Below are 20,864 nucleotides of genomic sequence, written 5' to 3'. Positions count from 1 at the left end.
CCTATAAAACCCCAAATTGCCAGTAAATCAGGTTAGGTGCCTGCCCAGAGCTGCCACAGGTTGATCACATGAGGAGCTGGCTCTTGCCCAAGCGTAGTGGGGCTGCAGAAGCCTGGTGCTCCTGCATGCATCCTTTGGGACATAGATGCTGTCAGCACATGCCCAAAACACGTCTGGATCAGGTCCCACAGTCTACTTGCCCTTCCCCATTTGTTTCAAAACCAGTCACCACCTGGCTGATGAGTGCAGACTCACTAAGGCTGTGGTGCCTATAGGAGATTTCCATGCCCCAGCTCCAGAAAAGCCATGAAGTTACTGGGCATTCTGGGGAGAACACCTCCCTGATCATTACTGGTGAAGTTTCTCTACTGTTGCAGTCAGGAATAGAGGCTACTTTGGGACCAAGGAGGAAGGAGCTAGAGAAGGATGCATAACCTCATGACCTTTTACAGAGTAGAGGGAAAGCCTAGAAGCTGAGCTGTGTCCTGCATCAGGACATCAGCTGGAATTCAGAGCATGGAAAGACCAGACTGCTCTTCCTTTGCATACCGTAGCAGCAAGTTGAAAAAATCATGAATGCAACTGCTGTCACCCCTCTTTGCACTTACTCTGACACTCCACAAGGCCAGGGAGAAAGGCTGGGGATCATCCCACCTAAGCTTTGGCAGCCAAGATGCCTCAGAGAGGTGTACAGCAAAGACACAGCTGCATCTGGAAGCAGAATCAGACACTGGGGGGAATATATGACTTGTGGAGATGACTTTCTCACCCAGCACTGAAGAGACCTGGGGACAGCTGTGCCCCAGCTTTGGCAGCTCAGCCCTAGGGGCAGGGGTGGCTGCAGGAATGCCACCATCTTTGCCCTGGAGTGCCTTACATGTCATCCTACTTCTCTCTCCAGGCAACTCTCAGAGGAGAATGCAAATCTTCAAGAATACGTTGAGAAAGAAGTGGAGGAGAAGAAGAAGCTCAGCAGGACTAACGAGGAGCTGCTCTGGAAGCTGCAGGAGGGAGATGCCGTGAGCCCCGTCAAACTCCCGCCCGCAGCATCCACTCCTTTTTATCGCTGCTCATCAGGGAACTCCTCTCCAGCAAAAGTCAGAACCTTGAGGCGATGAATCAGCAGCTGTGTGCCCAAGGTTCCCTGCCTTTTATGCATTTCCAGTCTGCAAATTGTTACCATCCAAGGAAGTACTACCATCAACAGGCGCCCAGGGTTCATGGCTGCATGTTCAGTAGCTGCACAGCTTTACACTAGGCAGGGTACTCTTACAGTCCCCATACAGAAATCCTTGGTTCTGACATGTTGATTAGGGTAGCAAAAAAGATAGCAAAGACCTAGAAGAGCAGAAAGTTAGGATAGCAAAAGGTTTAGTTTGATGTGTGAACGTTTTAACTATGGTTAGAGCCAAAAGTTGGGAAATGCTCTATTAATGGTTCATCAGAATGAACTTTTGCTGCAGTATTTCAGGTTAGTTGCAAATTGTGTGAATATTTCTGTATATGTGTCTGTGTTTATATACATGTATGTATTGTACCTTTATACCTATATATAGACGCACACACATATATATGTAGTTGCAGATGTTCTGAATTACATTTTTTATATTATTGGATACTACTAAGTGCTGATATATTTTCATTACAGTCAGCAGTTTTCTAACTCGTGCCTAAGACTTGTATTTAAACAAAATGCATTTCTGTTTAGCCTCCCAGGAATATTTATACCCAACCTAGAAGAAAGTTACACAGAAGTAGAAGCGCCTTCCAAGTGACCACCAAGTGGTACTCTGTTACATGAACACCAGCGAATTTGAAATTCTAAGACAGTACTGCCTTCAAAACCATCATCTTTGCATTGAACACCAGAAAAGATATGCATACCATCCACTGCTTTTTAACTCTTAGCATTGATATTGTAAGTGGAGATAGGCTAGAGATGAGAAAACTGAGAGTTTTAGCAAATTTGGTAGAGGTTACTGGTTAACATGGTTCAATTTTAGTGTCTTTATTTCAATCCCAGTCAGATCTTATCTTGTTTTACCTTGTTGTGGTTAGGATGCAAGCGAAATCTCTGGCTGTAGATTTCTGTCCATTTTGTTTTATTTCAAGCCCCAGAAGCAAGAAGGAGAAAATAATTTGCTTATCCTTGACATTTGCTGGATGAGAGGTTTCCAATAGTAAGATGAGATACTGGGCATCTGCTAGGGCTCTAGCTTCCTTCCACCTCAAATGCCAAATAGAGCATAGCCAACTTCATAGGTGCAGATGAAGCCAGAATTTTGTTCCTCCCACATATCTGCATTATTTCACATTGCTACAGCTTACCCAGAGTTACAGAGCACTTTGAAGATTATGCAAATGAGTGGCTAAACTACCTTTAACTTTCCCATCTAGAAGCAAAAATGTTCACCCAGGCTTGGGGTGATCTCCCACCTGAGGGGATGGTGAGACCAAGGAGTAGTTGGGGTGAGACTCTCTGCAGGGCCCTCATGGGCATTGCTAACAAGATAAAAATATCCCTGAGCATAATTCAAAAAACAAAGAGATCTGTGGGATGCTTTTCTACCCAGCTTAGGGCAAAGAGCCTGCCTGCAGGCCTGCTCTGTGCACTGGGGCCAAAGTTAGCAGGGCGACAGTACCTGGAGGAAATCCCTGAGGTGCAGGCGTGCTGCAGGGAGGGTGGCATTGCACAGCCCTGCCATCCTGCTCGAGTGGGAGCTGTGCTTCAGCTTTCCTGGGAAATACTCAAGATTCACAGACTGCAGCTTAGATACAGCTTCAACCACCATCAAAGCACCTGTGGCCTGTTCCACAGTGTTAAAAAGAAAGATGATTTTTTTTTTCTCCTTTTTAGAGAAATTTATTTTTGTAGCAGCTTTTGCATGGTGCTGTGATACTGAGTAAATTGAGCATCTTCTTAGAATAGATCATGCCACACCAGCTACTACTGTTGAAATGCATTGCTAGATTTTAGTGTGTCCAGCAAGTACAACCTGAAAGATAGACAAATAGCACACACATGCACACAAAGCCCCTTCTTGCCATGTATGACTTTAATAATTTTGACACTTGGTAACTGCACAGCTGTTTGCAACACCTACAGCACTGTCATCTTCCATTCCACCAACAGAATTCTGAGACAGTGAGATCACAGACTCAGAGGGTGATTTGGGTTACAAGGGAACTTTAAGACTGTCTAGTCCAGCCCCCACTGCCGCGAGCAGGGACACTTTCCACTAGACCAGGTTGCTCAGAGCTTCATCCAGCCTGGCCTAGAACACTTCCAGGAATGGGGTATCCACAACTTCTCTGGGCAACCTATTCCAGTTTCCTACCACTCTCATTGTAAAAATTCTTTTCCTTATGTCCAATCTAAATCTATCCTCTTCCAGTTTAAAACTGTTGTCCCTTGTCCTATCTCTACAGGCCCCGGTAAAAAGTCTCTCTCCATTTTTCTTATAGGCCCCCTTGAGGTTCTGGAAGGCTGCTAAAAGATCTCCCCTGAGTCTTCTCCAGGCTGAACAACTCCAAGTGTCTTGGCCTGTTTCCATAGAAGAGGTGCTCCAGCCCTCTAAGATCTTTGTGGCACTCCTCTAGACCCACTCCAAGAAGTCCATGTCCTTCTTATCCCCAGAGCTGGATGCAGCACTCCAGGCTGGGTCTCACAAGAGCAGACTAGGAGGGCAGAATGCCCCCCTTGCCCTGCTGGCCACGCTGCTTTGGATGCAGCCCAGGATATAAGTGACTTTCTGGGCTTTGAGCACCCAATGTTGGTTCATGTCCAGCTTCTCATCCAGCAGTATTCCCAAGTCCTTCTCAGCAGTGCTGTTTTCAATCCCTTTATCCCCCAGCCTGTATTCACACCAAGGGTTGCCCTGACCTAGGTGCAGGACCTTGCACTTGGTGTTACTGAACCTCATGATGTTCACATGGCCCCACCTCTCAAGCACGTCCAGATCCCCCTGGATGGCATCCCCTCCTTCCAGTGCACCAACTCACCTTGGTGTCAACCCACAGACTTGCTGTGGATGCACCTGATCCCGCTGTCTGCATAATTTAAGCTATTACACAGTAATATCTTACATATCGGTCCCAATACTGACCCCTGAGGGGCACCACTTCTTACTGAAGTATCTCCCCAATTTAGGATGCTGTGTGGGACTATGTCAAAGGCCCTGCAGAGTCCAGGTAAATGACATCAGCTGCTCATCCCTCACTCACCAACACAGTCACACCATTGCAGAGGGCCATCAGATTAGTCAGAGTGGCTTGTTGGTAGTTTCTAGGATTCTCCTTTTTCCCTTTGTAAAAATGGTTGAGATGATACAACTGGAGTTGTTATCTTGATGCTACTCAAAACTTTAAATGCACTAAAGCATAGTATTGGCCCAGGACAGGATGGCTGAACCTGTTGTAATTTATTAATCTTTCCCCTTTATATCTGGTGCTTTCCTTATCACTTTGTTGGTTTAAAATCATATTCAAGAGATGCTTCCAGCAGTGAATTGGGAGTAGGGCTTTTACGGTGGGAAAACTGGGACTGAGCCTAGCTCCATCATCATTTGTTATCATTGCCAATCCCTTTCCCATCTAATTTTGCCTCCCAATCCTGCCTCTCACTGGATTCTTCTTGGCACACCCTCTGGGGCCTGCCCAATCACTAGCAAAACTGCAGGAAGTTCTGCCTAACCAGAAGGACCCAGCAACCTGTCCCCGTGGGGGGTGTGAAGAGTGGCTCTTTCTGGTGCAAACCCAGAAACAGACTTTTTTCCCCCAAAAAAAGGTTATTCCTTTTTTATACTTATCCTCTGTCCTATCTTTCTTTGCCTCTGCATGCTGAAGTAGGTGCAAAAGAATAGCCCAGGTCACTCGCACAGTGGGAGGAAGGGAGCAGCCCCTGAATGGGGCAGCCATTCCCAGGGAATGGAGATCCCTGGATGCAGGGCCAAGCTGGGAAGGGGAAGTGTTTGCTTTTGCAGGGCTGGAAACTTCCCAAATGCCATGGCCACTGTTGGGACTTTCCCATTTGAAATAGGATGGCCTTTGGCAGCAGAGGGAATGTAGCTAGCACTAAGCAGAAAGAATTTCATCATCTCTGTCTTTAAGGAAGCTGTTTGGTTTCGTTAATCTTTACTCAATGCAGAAGGGTGTAGCAGCAATAAAACCAGCTACAGCTGCTCCCAGGGGGTTCCAGAGATGGGCACTGGGAGCAGATGTATCAGCCATGGGATGGCAGGAGAGCCAGCAGCGAGCAGGGCATGGGAAATTCCTTTTCATTGTGGGAAGGTACCATTTGTCCCTACTGGGATTGCACCTCCAGTGACTGCTGGCACAGATGGGTTGACTCACTTGATGCACAGCAGCAAAGGCTTGTGGTGGTGGCAGGCGGGGGGAGAAAAGGAAAAACTATCAAGTGCAAAATCAGGTATTTTGTCTCTGCACTGATGGTGGTTGTGTCCCATGGACACTCTGAGGAGCCTCTGTACAGTTTCCCATGCAGCAGGAGTTCTGTGGTCCGGTTTATTATGTGGCTAATGATTACAGGAAGAGTTTGTATTATTTCAATTATGATGTACAGATAAGTGTAATATATTCCTGATAATAAATCCGTGCGCCAGTGCACCTGTGGGCTGACGGATACAAACCAGCATGTCCTGCCGTGTTTTCTGTGCACACAGAAACTGGGATGAATGGGAAACAAAGCAAAGCCCATTAGAGGGTTACCCCATTAAGGTAAAGACAGAAGCTAGTCATTAGCTTCCTGGCAGCAGGGCTGGTCAGCTGCCTTACCTGACAGTGGCTCAAATGCTATGAGTTTCCATGGACTCATTTTCTAGGATAATTCCAATATGACTGCAGCTGCCAGAACAGTGATTGTCATCTGCAATGTTTCCATAAAAGGGTTATGCTGCAGCACGTGGTAACAGGAACACTTCTGTCAGTGGTTCAGGCTCATCAGCAAACACCTGAACTCCCCAGTGCTCCAGTTCACTCAGTTTCAACACCCCAACTCCTGCCCCCTTCAGCCTGCCCTCCTGCTGAGAGCCACAGAGCTGCTCAGGCTTTGCCACAAGGATTAAAAAGGGACTGGGTCATACCCTACCTCGGGAACGTGCCTGACAACATCCTCCTGAAAGATTTTTCACCAGGCCCTTGGCTTGCTCAGCACAGATGAAGCTTTGGTAAGGACATAAGCTTCATGTTTTCACTGAACAGAAGCTGGTAGCCAGGTAGGAAAAACATCCTTATATTTTTAGTACAATACAAAACTTTGATCCTGTCTGAATTTTCATCTTGTTGCCCTCCCACATTTTCAGTGCCTTTTGGGAGGCTGTGGAGTGCGTTGAGCTTGCCTGTGTTTAAACAAAATAGACTTTGACTTAGTGGCTTTTAATTTCTGTATCAATCCCTCCCTGCTTGAGTAAGACTTTGTGTATGCACAAAGAGCGAAGACTTGGCAGATGGTCAAGACCCAGTGACTGGAGCAGACCCCCAGCTTCATTCTGTGGGGGAAGCTGCACTCATAACACACCCTGAAGTGCAGCTAGGAGGCAGTGAACACATTGCCTTCACTTCCTCAAATTGCAATCCTGTCAAGAAAAGCCTCCCAGTGTACTAGAATTAAAAGATGAAAACACTTCAATGGGCAGAAAGGCTATCAAGTCTCTTGGAGACATGAGAAATGGTCCACAATCCAGCCATGAAATCCAGGAGATGGTCTGATTCCCTTTTCTGCTGCATCAGATGCCTGGTGAGATCCTGGGCAAGCCTTGCAGGGGTCTGTTCAGTTCTCCAACTCAATGACAGGCGCAAGAGCCTGTCGCTTCATCAGCAAGAGCCATGCTGACAAACCAGTTAAAGATTGTCCAGTGTTCAGAGACAGTAGTATGAAGGACACCTAGGAAAGCACCTACTCACATCGGGAAAGGGGATTCCTGCAGTATTTATCTGGGATGCTCCAACCCAGAAGTGTTTGAGAGCAGGCTGGACAGGGTTTTGAGCAACCTGATCTAATTAAAGATGTCCCTGCTGATGTCAGGTAAGCTGGACCAGATGATCTTCAACGGTCCCTTTCCAACCCAAACTGTTCCACAATTCTATGATTTGTTTTTCAGTACAGGCTGAAGCGTAAATTTAGATCAGTGGCATTACTTGGGCATGGCTCACCTTCACGGTGCTTTAATAAGCCTTTTTAGGGTAGTGGATTAATTTGGCTAGGGAAAGCTATTAGAGAGAATTAAAACAAAAAAAAAATCTTCTTACAGCCAAAACCAAGGCATTGCTAATCAAATACAGACCCTCAACTCCAGATTTCCCACCTTTCACTACCACAGGCTCTGGAGATGATCTCCAGCCCCAAAGGGAAAGCTCCCCTCAGCAAGTCAGACCCTAGAGCTTGATGGTGTTTTCTGGGCTGCACACTCTGATAGGACTGAAAAGTCCCTGCACACCCCCACAGCCTCCCCCGGGCAGGTGGCTGACACCAGGCATTGCTCATGTAAGAACTTCATGCCTCTGAGGATTCTCCAGTGCTTCCCCTCCCAGGGCAGGAATGTGCTCCACTCACCAGTGCCAAACCAAAGCTGCTAATGCCAGGCAGCAAGCACGGAAGACTGGTGCAGGGGGAGGAACATAGGGCTGCACTCGCTGTCAGAGCTAGCTCAGTTCTGCTGGCCACCCACACCACTACAGCAACACCACTGGTGATTTCTGAGGCAAAGAGGCAGGACTGCTCTTTGGAGACACCCATTGTTTTCAAGCCTTTGCAGTACTTGCACGACATGGTTTCCTGACTAAAGCTGGCAGTTTCTCTGTGGAGTGTACAGTCAGGAGAAACACCTGCTGGTGTTACTGTGAGCTGGTGAGCGATCGCTCACCTGACAAGCAGCAACCATAAACCTTCCCAACATTTCACAGCAGTGACATGCTTTAAAGCATGTGAGCACGTAGCTAAAAAACCCAGTTAAATAAAAACAAAAAAGGTAAGACCTGATATTTTAAAGAACGCAAATCTTGCAGTGCTTTGTTAACCTGGGGAAATCTAGGGATTGGTGAGAACCTTTTTTTTTTTGTATGTGTGCATACACAGAGGGTACAGCTCACATAGGGTGAAGGATGGATACTGGTCTATGCCTGACAGTAGCACTGCAAAACCTGCTCCATGTAAAATTTAGTAGAGTATCTGTTGGGAGGTAATTCCCGGGGCTACTGAAAGAAGGACATTTGTGAGGCCTGGTTTCGTAGCAGCAGTTGCACACAGAAGCAGTTCTCTTTCTACACACTGGGGAAAAAAAACAAAACCGGAGAGGGAGAGAGGGAAGCACCCCAGATGAGCTGCCAGTGCTGCTGGGAATATGCCAGAGTTGTGTCTTTTCATCTTGTGGTCCCTTTTAACTGTGCTGCTAAACAAACTGCAAGCTGCAGTAACCAAGTTGGGGAGGCCTGCATTCTGCTTCCTTATTTCTGCATAACTGATTACAGGTGTAATCTGGTTCAGGATCCCCACCACAAAGTTTTTTTCACTGCAGCCATTCTTTCAGTCGCCTTAAGTCAAACACAGTCATTTACAGCTGTCTGAGCCAGTGTCTGTGTTTCTCTCCGCTTCTGCTGAGGCTGCGTAGCTGGCTTCCACACTGTGCCATATTCCATAGGTAAAGTAGATGATAAAGCCTGTGGAAGCCAAGGGAGAGGGCACTGTTAGCTCTGTAAAGAAACAGAAACCTCTACTCACAGCCACTAACACAAGTTACACCAGTCTAAGTCAAGCCATCCTCATGGCTAGCTTCTAGCAGACAGACACTATCTTCTTTAGGGGAAAAAAGCCATTAACACAGGCAGCAGTCTTTAAAAGTCAATCTATCCCAGCCCCAAATGGGATCCTGATTTGAGCATTTCAGACAATTCAGCCTTATCTACGTGGCTGCTGGGAGCATCTTGGGATGCAGCTCAGCTTCTTCAGCTCCAGAAACACAAGCTCCACCACTTGGACAGCAGTGCAAGGCCAGCCAACAAGGAAAGCTCTGTGGTTTCTGCTGGCAACAAGACCCATAAGATGGTTCACGGGTTGTTGTTTTGTCCACACAAAGGCTTCAAGACCCTTGAATTTGAAACAAAGCTTGTTACAGGCTGACTAAAGGGCTTCAGTCAAGTCACCAGGGTTGCCCAAGGATGACCAGAGTGTAGAATCCCTCCCTGGAGTGCTATAATAAATGTATGGTGAACAAAATCTATAACTTTGCACATAGCATTTTTCACTTAAACTCACCTAGGAGCATCCAGATTGCAAACCGAATCCACGTGCCTGCGTCTAGCTGCATCATGAGGTAAACATTCACAAAAATACTCCCAACAGGAAGAAAGGGCAAAAAAGGTACCTGAGAAAGAACAAGGGATATGTTACATCTACAAGCACAGTTAATGAGCAGAAACGAACATCACATCCCTTGTAAATGGGAAGGGATGGCTATTACAAACTCTTCAGCTGCCAGATGTGAACAATGCTGTTCACCTGTTTTAAAAGCTTGTTTTGTGGTCTAGAAGGAGGCAAGAGGCAAATTTTAGTGGCAATACTAAATATTTGTGGGGCAAAGGAGAGAAGAGTAAAAACCAAGGACTGTATCATGACATGCACCTATTGAAGACCAAGAGAAGAAGGTAAGGGGAATGTCAGAGGAGGGACCTGAGGAACTTCACCCATCAGATACCAAAGCAATGAAGCAATAGAGAGCAAATTATCCCAAAGCAAGGAAAACCAGCAAATACTGCAAGAGGTGACTATAGCGGTACCAAGAATGACTTAGTGGTGTGAGAATCAAAGAAGAATGAGACAGCAAAGCCAAAATGCAAAAATAAGAATACAGAAAATAGCACTGCAAATATAAAATCAAACAAGGCAGATTATAATACTAGAAAAGCTTCTGAATATGGTGGAATTAAGTGGAAAGTGAACTTCACTCCTAAGGGAAAAAGGAGATCTACAAAAACAAACAGGCAGAAATGTGGGCCTTTCTTAATTTAAGCTTTGCCAAAAAAAATTTATGTAAAGTAGCTGCTCACATCATTAGAGAGAGGGGATAGGCACACAAATTGGAAAAGAGAAGAAGAATATTTTTCTGAAGTTGGCTTTGTCAAGTCAGTAGAGACAAATAAAATTTCCCTAGGTGGGTGAGTTATGTACCCAGAGATTGCAGAAGTGATCTCTAAACTATTAAATAAGCAACTCTGAGAGCCTTTAGTAGACGGGTGAAGTCTCTGAAGACTGGGGAAGGGTAAAAAATAACATGTTAAAAATACAGTAAAACAACTGGGAAACAAACAGGTCAGCCTTGGACTTCCAGAGTGATTTTGGAGAAAAATCACCATCAGGTTGTAAATGCCCAAAGAACAGTAAAGAGATAAGAAACAAGGTTGTCAAGCACTGGAAAAGGCTACCCAGGGAAGTGGTGCAATCATCATACCTGGAGGTGTTTAAAGGACATGTAGATGTGGCACTGAGGGACATGGTTTAGAGGTGGATTTGGCAGCCCTGAGCTAATGGTTGGACTTGATGATCTTAAAGGTCTTTTCCAACCAAAATGATTCTATGATTTTATTATTACAGATTTAGCTGTGACAGGTATAATTTTTTTTTTCTTTGACAGGACAGTGGTTGAGGGGATAAAAAAAAAGAGGTGAGATATCCTGAGCAAAAGGTGAATAGACCTCCTCAGAAGTATGTTCAGAAAATACAATCTAGTGAGAATGCGTAAGTTTTTTACTCCTGGACATTTCTGTTTCCACCTTTGGGACCATTACCCCAAAATGAGCTGCAAACACAACCTTGGAAAACTGGCTGTATTAAGTTACTAAAATCTGTGAATTTACTGAAAATTTTTAATTGAAGAGCAATCCAAATGAAAGCAGTTTAGAGGATGCAATTATAACCCAAAATCAATTTAATAAATTGCGGAGCTACCTGAAATCAATATGACAAAGCATGGCTTTGTAGGATTATGCTGGGAGAAAAACCCCATCCCAGTGTTTCTTTAATATAGAAAGGATGGTGTGCTTGGAGAGGGCAGGAAAACTACAGAGTTCCTCATACTTAAGGTTGTTTAAGAGAGAATGGTCATCCCTTAGCCTTTATGGGGACTAAGGAGGACATGAAAGTGCACTTAGAGCCTCAGATCTTTGCAAACAAGTTTACTTCTTGTGCTCTTTCTCCTTCTGTATCCATAATCTGATGTGGCCCTTCACAACCATCCCCTTTCCTCCAGTGTCTGTCTGTTCCCTATCCTATAACCATGTGGTTTCAAAAGCAGGGTCCTGCCCTTCCCTTCCAGCCACACCACTGCAGCAGGTTCTGCCTTTCCAGCTTCTCCTGGATAGCAAAGCTGACATCATGCTTATAGTCTATGCATGTCCATTTGGCCAGTGTCCCCCTTCTGATACAACACATGCACTTCCTCCTCCAACCACCTCCCAGACACCTCTTTTCTAGCTACATGTCCCAGGACACTCACCTTAAAGGAGAGTTTGGTTTTGCTTTCAGGCTGTTTCCGTATAATGAAGATAATAGTGACAACAAGGATGGCCGCAATAATCTGTACAGTGTTTATCAGAATGTTTGGCTCAAGGGAAGTCAGGATACAGATACCCACAATAAGGAAACCTGTGAACAGACACCAAAGGTTACTGATTTTTATTTTTTTTTTAGGTATAGGGAAAACTCAAGAACAAATCATAAGCAGGCAAAGCAGAATCTGAAAGCTCACAAACAAAACAGCGACTCACAAAAACCCTAACCATAACAGAAATGCCTTTCCCACTATACACCCCCATACACTCCATCTGTGGATTTCTTTTTAAGTCAGAAATTTAATCTTCAGTTATTCTGGCCATTACAAAAGCTCATCAAAATCACATCAAGGAGATGAGTTTTCCCACCATGGTGAGTACAAAGCCCTACCAGCTGACTCAATGCCCCAGAGACACACTGCCCAGCACTTACCTAAGATGAAGGTTGAGACGTTCACCACCAAACCAGAGAATTTGGAAGGATCTGAATCTGTGGAACACAGTATGGCTTTGAGGGAAAACTTCTCCTCTTCCTCTGGCAGAAACCCAGCCTGTGACTCACTGGTGCTCACAGACTCGTTGTTATCTGTCTCCTCTGTCGACCTTGCCATCTGGTACGCCAAATTAGGCTGCTCTGGCTGGTACCTAGGGAAAGGAAATGACAAAGAGCCTGTTAGTTTGGCTTTTAAATAAAGGTACCACTCGTTTAAAAGCCACACAGATAGTAATGGCTACATGCCAGACCTTTACAGCACCAGAACAGGCCCACGTCATGTCTATACCCTTCTGCTTGAAGGGGAAATTTGAGGAATGATGTCATCATGATGTAAGCAAGTATGGCCAGCTCTTATCACCTACAGCGTGGTTGTAACGTAAGTGTTCTAAAGCAGACAGTGCTCCCTTTCCCGAGCCCTGATATCCATGTCACCAAGACATGACCCGGTGACGGGAGAAGCAAACAGCAGAGGGACAGACCAATGGTCATAACCAGGCCATTGTGTCATCTGTGGCAGTTCAGCTCTTGCATTTTGGCACGGAGGTGGCTGAGCTAACAGCTCTGCAGCTATCACACCCTGCAGCAGCATTTCTGGTGCTCCATACCCCTCCACCCCAGGCTCTTCTGCCAGCTTATCTGCTGCCACACAAGGAAGGAAGAGCTGAAGCAAGAATGGTTGTTGCAAGTGTGGACAGCATATTCAACAGGGCTGTGACACACAACCATGTGGAACCATAAATAAAAACTCTTCCAGCCTCAGCTCTCTGTTACAGAAGGTTTTGTCAAGTTACTCAGCCACAAGTCTGACTAAAGGACTGGGCCACAATGAAGGTCACCTTAAAACTGTTCCTGTGGGGATGTGTTCACAATGAGGCCTTTGTCAAACACTGAGAATTGTGAAATGCAGTGAAATCCTTGGGCCTAGCCACAGCAAGAAACTAGTGGCAGGATCTTACAGCTTTGGAAACAATTCAGCTGCTACATCATTAAGCAGTCAAGAGGCAGACAAATCCACTGCCAAGGTCACTACAAAACAGGCTGTCACCTCTGCCAACCCATGATGGGGGAAATGTCATGCAATAGGTACAGCAGCTTGCAAAAACAAATTAAAAAGCTATTTCTAGCTCTGAGGAAAAGAGTAGGCTGGGAAATCAGGAAACTTAAGACAGATAAGGCAAATTGGTAAGAATTTTCAAGGGGCAGGGAGCAGAGCACAAACACAAAGCAATGGTACCACAGAACAGCACAGGCCCTTCACCTGCTTCAAGACTGTTCTTAGTTCAGTGTAATTGCTGTGAAAGCCTCCATCTGATTCTGAGTAAGTCATTCAACACACAATGGTACTTTTCAGTAACATGATCTTCAGATATTTTTTTCATTAATTGAGTGCTGTTGTCTGGAAGGTGCCAAGCACTGAATATTTTTAGCTTAGGTTTAGGAAGCTATGGGAGCTCAGCACTTCTAAAAGACACACTGATCCTCCAAACACATGCTCAGTTCTTTCCTGCTATTAGACTTCATCTCAAATCCCCTTTCAAAAGGAGGACAACCTGAAATGGTATCCCCACTGGGGACAAGAGTGGGGACAAGACAGGCATCCAGGATCACACATCTTTCCTCCCTACCCCTTTGCATATCTCCTGGGGCATTTAGAGTTCACCACAGCAGGACTGGCACGGAACAAGGGTTAACCAAGTTCAGAGGACCTCCCTGTAGATCCAACTAACACAGTCCCCCATGAAATTAAAGAAACAAGCTCTTCACATGCCTGTAGCTGGAGATGTGCCCATAGAAACTATGAGGACATCTGACAGCTGTGTGGAATTCTCTCTGTGTGCCAGAAGAGACAAAGCTTCTACATTCTTACCTCAGTACCAACACACAGGCTGCTACCAAGGAGTAAGCCAGGAGGGTCCCGATGGACATGAGGTCCACAAGATCTTTCAAGTCAAAGAGAAAGGCCATAACAGCTGTAGGAGGAGAGGAAGGTAAGAGAGAAGAAAAATCAGCAACATGGCAGAACATGCACATCTCAGCAGCGTTAATATCGATGCAGCACACATGTGACTCTTCCTCAGGACTTGGAAGGGGAGCTTAAGATGTACCAAGAGAAGGAGAGGCAGGCCCTGGTGCATGAATACCCTAAGACTCCACAGGCTGTCCCAGCCTCAGTAGCTGAAACAATAGGAAATGCTTACTACAGTGAATTCCAGCCTGTTTGTCTCACACAGTTATGTTCACCCAACTACCAAAAAAAAGCACGGGTTTAAGCCACAGCCCCATTTTAGTCCCCCAGTGCAGCTGCAGCACTCCTAAAATCACAATTATCTCCTGGAAGTAGCTAGAGGCAACAGAGGATGGGCAGCACCTTGCCCTGGTGTCTCAGCTCAGCTGGGCTGCAATCAGGCTTGTGCATGCAATGGGACCAAGCATCAAAGAGGGCATCTTGAAGCAGCAGGTGTCATCACGGGGATTTCCAGAAAAAGGCTGCCATTCCTTAGGGATTACCCTGCTTACACACCCTCACCAGGTAACCCTGGTTGTATAGGAATTTGTATAGAGCTTTCAGAAGACAAAGTGGATAAAAGACACACAGTCAGACATCAGGTGGCACCAACAGCCATATGAAGTGTAGGGACCTCAGAGCCAACCCGGCCCCGCTCAGCCTTAATGCACAACCTGGAGCCCAATAACCAGCCCAACCTTCAAACTCAGCTGGCAAATGCTGTCCCTGCAGTGTTGTGTGGGTTTTGGTCATAGGCACTATGAACCACTTGGATGAGACTACAAAGCTGTTGTTTGTTTTTTTTTTTATATTGCTCTTGCTCCTACCCCACCATGGTCTGGACCCAAGAATACCTGAAGAGGAAGGTGTGGGAGAAGGAGGCTGTGAGGAGGCTCTGCAAGTCCAAGCAGCAGGAGCTGAGCCCTTTCACAGGAGCTCAGAGCCCAGGGCAGCAGTCTGGCAGCAACTCCCCACCAAAGGTGGCACGTTCTTGTACCCACGGCTCATCCTGCATTTGCAGCAGAAGGTAAAGAGGAAGCAGCAAGGCCACTCTCCTCTTTGCCAGGCATCGTGAGGAAGGGGGTGGCTGCAAGAACACGGTAAGCTGCTCATCCTTGCTGTCCGGGAGGTTTAATTCCCATATTTCTGGCAGGCCAGGAGAAGGGGAGAACAGGATGGCTGCCAGCTGTGACTAACTGATTAACAAATGCCAGTGCCACAGGGGCCATCTGCTCGTCTCTGGCGGCTCTGGTGTCTTCTGCAGAGCTGCTACCCACAGGTGGTGCAGTGTCTACAGGCCAACAGCCACGAGGATGCTGGGGCACCACTGGCTGCTGCCTTGCAGGGCGTTAATTACTTTCAAGGCTGGCTGAGCAGATAAAGGTAGCTCCTGGCATGAGACAGGATCGCAAGCAATGAGCTCTGAGAAAGAGGGACAAGCACACAGCGAGCTGCTCATGCTCACCCAGACTCTTCAGGGCATGCCCTGGAAATCCAGGACACCCTCTGGGATGCCATATTCTGCAGTATATCCAATTAGTAAGTGGGCTAGAGTCAGGCGGACTTATCTGCCCTGAAAATGAGCTTATGTCTCCTTTCCACATATCTTTGCAAGTCTTTGGATCTTACCTGCAGTAGCTCCTGAGGTCACTGTTGCAATTAAGGGAGTTTTTCTCTTCTCGTTGACTTTAGCCAAAAATTTAAAAAGAAGTCCATCTTCTGCCATAGCATAAATTATTCGAGGCATTGGAAACATGGAGCCAAGGAGACTACAGAGGAAGGAGAAATTAATAATCTGCTTATATCATCTCCTGCTGAGCACAGGCACGTAAGTGAAAGCAAGTTATGGCAGTGTAACTATAGAACAGGTGGGTTTCATTCACTTCAGCTTCTCCTTCAAGGGCTCCCTCTGAACACCCATGTTACTGAGAGCTGGTAACTGAGGTGCACCTATATGATTCTGGATAGCTAAACTTAGCCATGGGACATAAAACCAGCCTGACTTTCAGGCAGTAAAAGAGCTGTAACTTCTATGAGCCTCTGTGAGTTGCTCACCTAATTGAGTATGTCTAAGTTGATCTGAAATAAGCCTTCCAAGTTCTTCCAAGAGGTGACAAGTTCTGCCTCCAGCGTGCCCTGCCTCCCATCCAGATGGCTGTCCTGCAGGTAACCTGCAGACAGATGGCCTTGGATGTGGTAAGCCCCATGTGTTCATGAAGGTGCACCCTGCACCACCTGACACAAGTCTGCTCTCCACCCAGAAGGCCAGGATGTCCTGCACCCAAACCGTTCTTGCACTGCATAGTTGCCTCCATGACTTAGTCACTCAATCCAGATTTATATTCCTGAGATGCACCTGCTGGGTCTTCTGCTAAGATGGGATTTTCTGAAGTGATACTGGTCACCTGCTTCTCTGGTACCTACCACAGGGTGAAATCCTGGTCCTTTTGAGGTCAGTAGCTCTGAATTTCATCCCTGGTCTCCGCTCCATTTCTTAAAGGAGATGGAGGTACATGAGAGATGTACCTTGAGAGATGCAGAAATGAAGAGCAGTGTCTTACCTTGTAGAAAGTGCACACAAGGAACCAACAGCCACTGCATAGTTGGCTCCATCCCAACCCACGTATTTAAAGGCATTTGGTAAAGGGCTATTGGTATCCAGCTGGTAGTAAGGCATCATGAGCGTCAGGGCAGCCGACACGCCAAAATAAGCCACGAAGCAGATGAGAAGAGATGCCACAATGCCAATAGGAATGGCTTTCTGAGGGTTTTTTACCTCCTCACCTAGAAGAAAGAAATTTAAATATCAGCTAAATGACAAGCAAGACCTTTATCCCAACCTAGGGCAGGCATGCTGGCTGGGGCTTTCAAAGGTTTCATGGGTACAGAGGTGCTCTTTCACCACAATGCTGTTGATGGCCTGATCCATCCACTTGGGATATCACAGGCTGTTTGCTCCCATTTCTGCTGCTCCTGTCACTTTTTCTGACACACATTCGCAGAAGCCTTGTAAACGCAGGCACAGAAACAATCTGGATTAAAAACAGTCCTTTCCCCAGAACAGATCATCCTTCTATTCTACTCCTTCTATCCTACTGACGGTGCAGACCCAAGAAGAGTTCAATGATCACAGATGATGGAACAAGAAATTATTGTGCAGTAGTAGGGAAAATCCGTGGATGTCCATTTTAGTAACATCTCCACCAAAACTAATACACCAGAATCATGGCACCACAGGTGCCCATTTCTGGAGAAGGGCAGAGTGTCTGAAAGTCATATGGACCTTTGAAAATGCCTCGTAACAAAAGTTTTTATGGAAAATTTTCAACAACCAAGTAGGAAAAATGTGTGTAAAAAAACCAAAATTCCTCAAAATTCAGGCACTGATCAATTACAGAACAGATTTGAGCTTTCCTAGTCCTACAAAACTGCTCTGAAAGCAAGAGCTCCTAAGGTACAGCATTTAGCAGGATGAACTGATAAACATAGATCCATACACCTACAAGTCAAAAGCAGATGAATGTTTCTCCCGTAAGGAGAGGCTCCAGGGCTGGCTGGAGCAATGGAGCCAACACTTCTCCAACTCCTTGCTTGGAAGAAGACGTAGTAATGCTTTATTTGTCTGTGATGATTCCCTTCTCCCTCTGCTCCAACTGCTCTTGCCAAATGTGAAATTAAGGATAATCCTTTCTTCAGGAAATTAAGATTCATCTTAGCCACAAGAAATATAACTATGCTGATGGCTTCTCTCTCAAAATGAGACCTCTTAACCTTTACAGGTAAAATCTCCTGATTCTGAAGCACAGCTCTAGGGGGCAGTTTACTCCCCAGAGGCTTCCTCTTTCTCTGGATCTTTAAAATATTCCAAGACATCAGAGCTTCTTCAGCTGAACGCACTGAAGAACTCTGTTCCAGAATAACCTGTTGACTGAAGCATCATCTAAAGTTAGAGGCTCAAACTCATACCAGACATGTGAACCTGGGCCTTCCCTGTTTGCCTAGCTGGTAAACCTGGACATGTTTTCTGTGGAGTCTGACCTGGTTGTGTCATCACTGACCATCCACAAGCTTGGGCCCTGCAGGCAAAGAAGGGAGGAAGCTCATGGTTATACAGTTTATCCGTGTGCCACAGCAGCTAGAAGTCAGCACTCAGGCACTCAGGGACTTGAACAAATTCATCACTTTCACTATTAGGAGCAGCTGAGCCAAAAGCCTATTTTTGAGCTGAGGTTCAGAGGGACGACAAATGTGGTGTCCTGAATTCCCTATTATCTGTACTCTGCAATGTTATTGAAAGTCAATCTACTGGCAGCCAGGTTCATAACCAGAATGAAGACATCTTCCCTCTTACCTGTAGTAGCAATACAGTCAAATCCCACAAAAGCATAAAAACACGTGGCTGCCCCTGAGAGGACTCCTTTCCATCCATAGGGCATAAACCCTCCAACACCGTAGAGCTTTTCTTCCTGTGTTTGACTGAAAGGCACGGCACTGGGTTAGAAGTGATCCTGCCTAGCTGGGAGTCACAAAGCTATTCACACAGCTCATAACAAAATCCAAAGCCAAAGTTTGAATAAGCAGGCTCTCCCTTTCATATGCTAGCATGCCAGGCAAAATGCTAAGCCCTACCCACTGCTGAGCTTTGGACTGGCCTGCAACAGCCTGGGGAAGGCATGGAATAAAAATGGTTCATGGTTTGTTCCCACCACCTCTTCGGTGGGGTGGATAAAAATGTCTTGGCTAAGACAAGGAGAAAATAGCATGAATATTAAAAATAATCTCCTAACATTACGGCATGTGTGTAGATACATATATTCATTTGAACAGAAGCTTTTGGAAAAGGTGAAGACTGAGAAACATGTGAACCATCCACTTTTTACTTTAGATGGACTCAGATAAAGGGTAGGTGAGTAGACATAAGAAAGGAATGCACGGTGCCATGATTGTTTAAAATCCACCCCATCTTCAATTATCATCTTTCAAATTCTGTGTGCCAAGCTCATACTCAAACCATGCCTGTAACCATGAGAGAGAAGTGGAGCCTGGATCCCTGACGCACCAACTGCTTTGCTGAGCCTTAACCAAAGTTCATTTAAGTCAACAAACACAGGCTGATCCCAGCACACTTTGGATTGCAACCCCATATCCATGTGCCTTGTGTTGAGTGACATAACAAGCACACCCTACAGTTCAAATTACTTAAGTCACTTTTTCAGTGAAAAGTCTTTGCAAAGATAAATTAAGGCAGTTAAACTAAACTAAATCCCAAATCTGCAAGTCTTCTCACATATAAATATCTGAACTCTCTCACAGAAGCTCTGTTGAGACTTAGATGAAATCTGGCCAACAGAAATAGCACAACCCAGATGTGGATCACTCTGGAAATAATGATGAAATAAACCCCAGACAGATATTACAAAAATAGTAAGTCATGCAGGTCAAAGAGCTGCACTCATACTTTGAAACTCTTGCAGTAATTGCTCCTTGCATGGGAATAGCAGGAGGGAAGGAGAAGGGACCGGTGCTACAGAAGCAATTTGTTTGCAGCAGGTTGAATTTTGAAAAGAGGCTCAAGAAGCGACTTTTACACAAGATAAATTTGACCCACACAACATTTATGAATCTCACCAAATTTTGCCCAACTGTGCTTCCTTGCAGGCCATCATAAAAGGCCTGATATATATGGAGATACTTAAAGGCCCTTATTTTGTATGGTACAGTCTCAAGCAAAAATTAATAGCTTTGTCTTACTGATAAGCCTTCTAAGCTCCTTAATTTTGATCTTGTGTAGGATGACAGAATTTTGGCCAAGCAGCAAAATGTCATTAAAAACAGATTTATGATATGCTTGCAACAATGCATTAAAATAATCTGCAACTTGCCTTCATTTTATTGAGGCATTTGGGACAAGGTCTCTACAAGGTACAACAATGCCAAAAGGATATTGCCCAAGTATTCAAAGAAAGTACACAGCTATACTTGGACATGGCTTCATACAGGCACCAGAGGCAGCCTGGTGTAGACTTGAGTAGATCCTTCAGAACACTGTCTAAAGAGCTCTTTTCTCTCAACTTTGGGTGCTATATTGGTTACAAGGCCAGAAATGGTCAATCCTGCAGCAGGGCTCACAATGACACAGCCTACTCCTAGCACTTGCAGCCCATCAGCACAGCTTGCTTTCAGCAAACATGCACCAAAGACAGCTTTGCCTCCAAAGGATGTGGCAAAGGAGGCAGCCATCCCATTCACAGGTTTTCTAACTCAGCCCACAAACCCCCATTTAAACTTGCTTTTGAAATGCACCAGCTTCTGAGATGAGAAGAAAACATCCAACCTACTTGTCTTTGAAAATGCTATGGCTGGTGTTGTAAATGTCCTGTTCAGTCAGGTACCAGTTTTTAACAGATCCTTTCACAAAGCCGGAGATCACGACAAATCCAAGGACAAGGACGTTGATGCAGGTGAACACTTTATTCACCAGGGCAGATTCTTTCACACCAAAAGCTAAAAGCCCTGGGGAAAAAATGGCATAGGTCAGGTATTTCACCACCAGCAGCAGGTGCTGGAGACCCACAGACATAGCTCAACTGTGTTCATGCTGTGCTCTGCCCAAATTATCACACCTCGTTTCTTCATAAAGCCAAGTAGCTGAGGATTCACTCACCCAGAAGTAGGATGAGGACTTCAGCTCTGACATTATTTCTGCAGAATGTGACACACTCTCCCACCCAGCATGCCCATGTGGACTGTGTCTCTGGTAAAGTGCTTTGCTAATACACTTAAACTGCTCCCACAGCCTCAAAC

The 20,864-nt window shown here is 45.6% G+C and overlaps 2 protein-coding genes across 2 annotated transcripts in view; one reads left to right on the top strand and one right to left on the bottom strand.

Annotated features, from left to right (window-relative positions):
- Positions 1–1,118, top strand: part of MTUS2 (microtubule associated scaffold protein 2) — a 159,297-nt gene extending 158,179 nt beyond the window's left edge. The window contains exon 14 of the mRNA XM_041487280.1: positions 902–1,118. Coding sequence (XP_041343214.1) covers positions 902–1,118 — 217 coding nt within the window. The remainder of the gene's footprint in view (positions 1–901) is intronic.
- A 455-nt stretch (positions 1,119–1,573) lies between these two features.
- Positions 1,574–20,864, bottom strand: part of SLC7A1 (solute carrier family 7 member 1) — a 42,073-nt gene continuing 22,782 nt past the window's right edge. The window contains exons 4-12 of the mRNA XM_041487279.1: positions 20,399–20,573; positions 18,412–18,536; positions 16,622–16,844; positions 15,690–15,829; positions 13,923–14,025; positions 11,993–12,204; positions 11,505–11,653; positions 9,269–9,377; positions 1,574–8,673 (exon numbers count right to left, since the gene is read on the bottom strand). Of these exons, the coding sequence (XP_041343213.1) occupies positions 8,564–8,673; positions 9,269–9,377; positions 11,505–11,653; positions 11,993–12,204; positions 13,923–14,025; positions 15,690–15,829; positions 16,622–16,844; positions 18,412–18,536; positions 20,399–20,573 (1,346 nt within the window). The 3' untranslated portion in view covers positions 1,574–8,563. The remainder of the gene's footprint in view (positions 8,674–9,268; positions 9,378–11,504; positions 11,654–11,992; positions 12,205–13,922; positions 14,026–15,689; positions 15,830–16,621; positions 16,845–18,411; positions 18,537–20,398; positions 20,574–20,864) is intronic.

Source organism: Pyrgilauda ruficollis, unplaced genomic scaffold, assembly GCF_017590135.1.
Source record: "Pyrgilauda ruficollis isolate IOZ18807 unplaced genomic scaffold, ASM1759013v1 scaffold8, whole genome shotgun sequence".
Lineage (NCBI taxonomy): Eukaryota > Metazoa > Chordata > Aves > Passeriformes > Passeridae > Pyrgilauda > Pyrgilauda ruficollis.
Note: the sequence above shows the minus strand (reverse complement) of the source record. Positions and strands in the feature narration are given on the sequence as shown.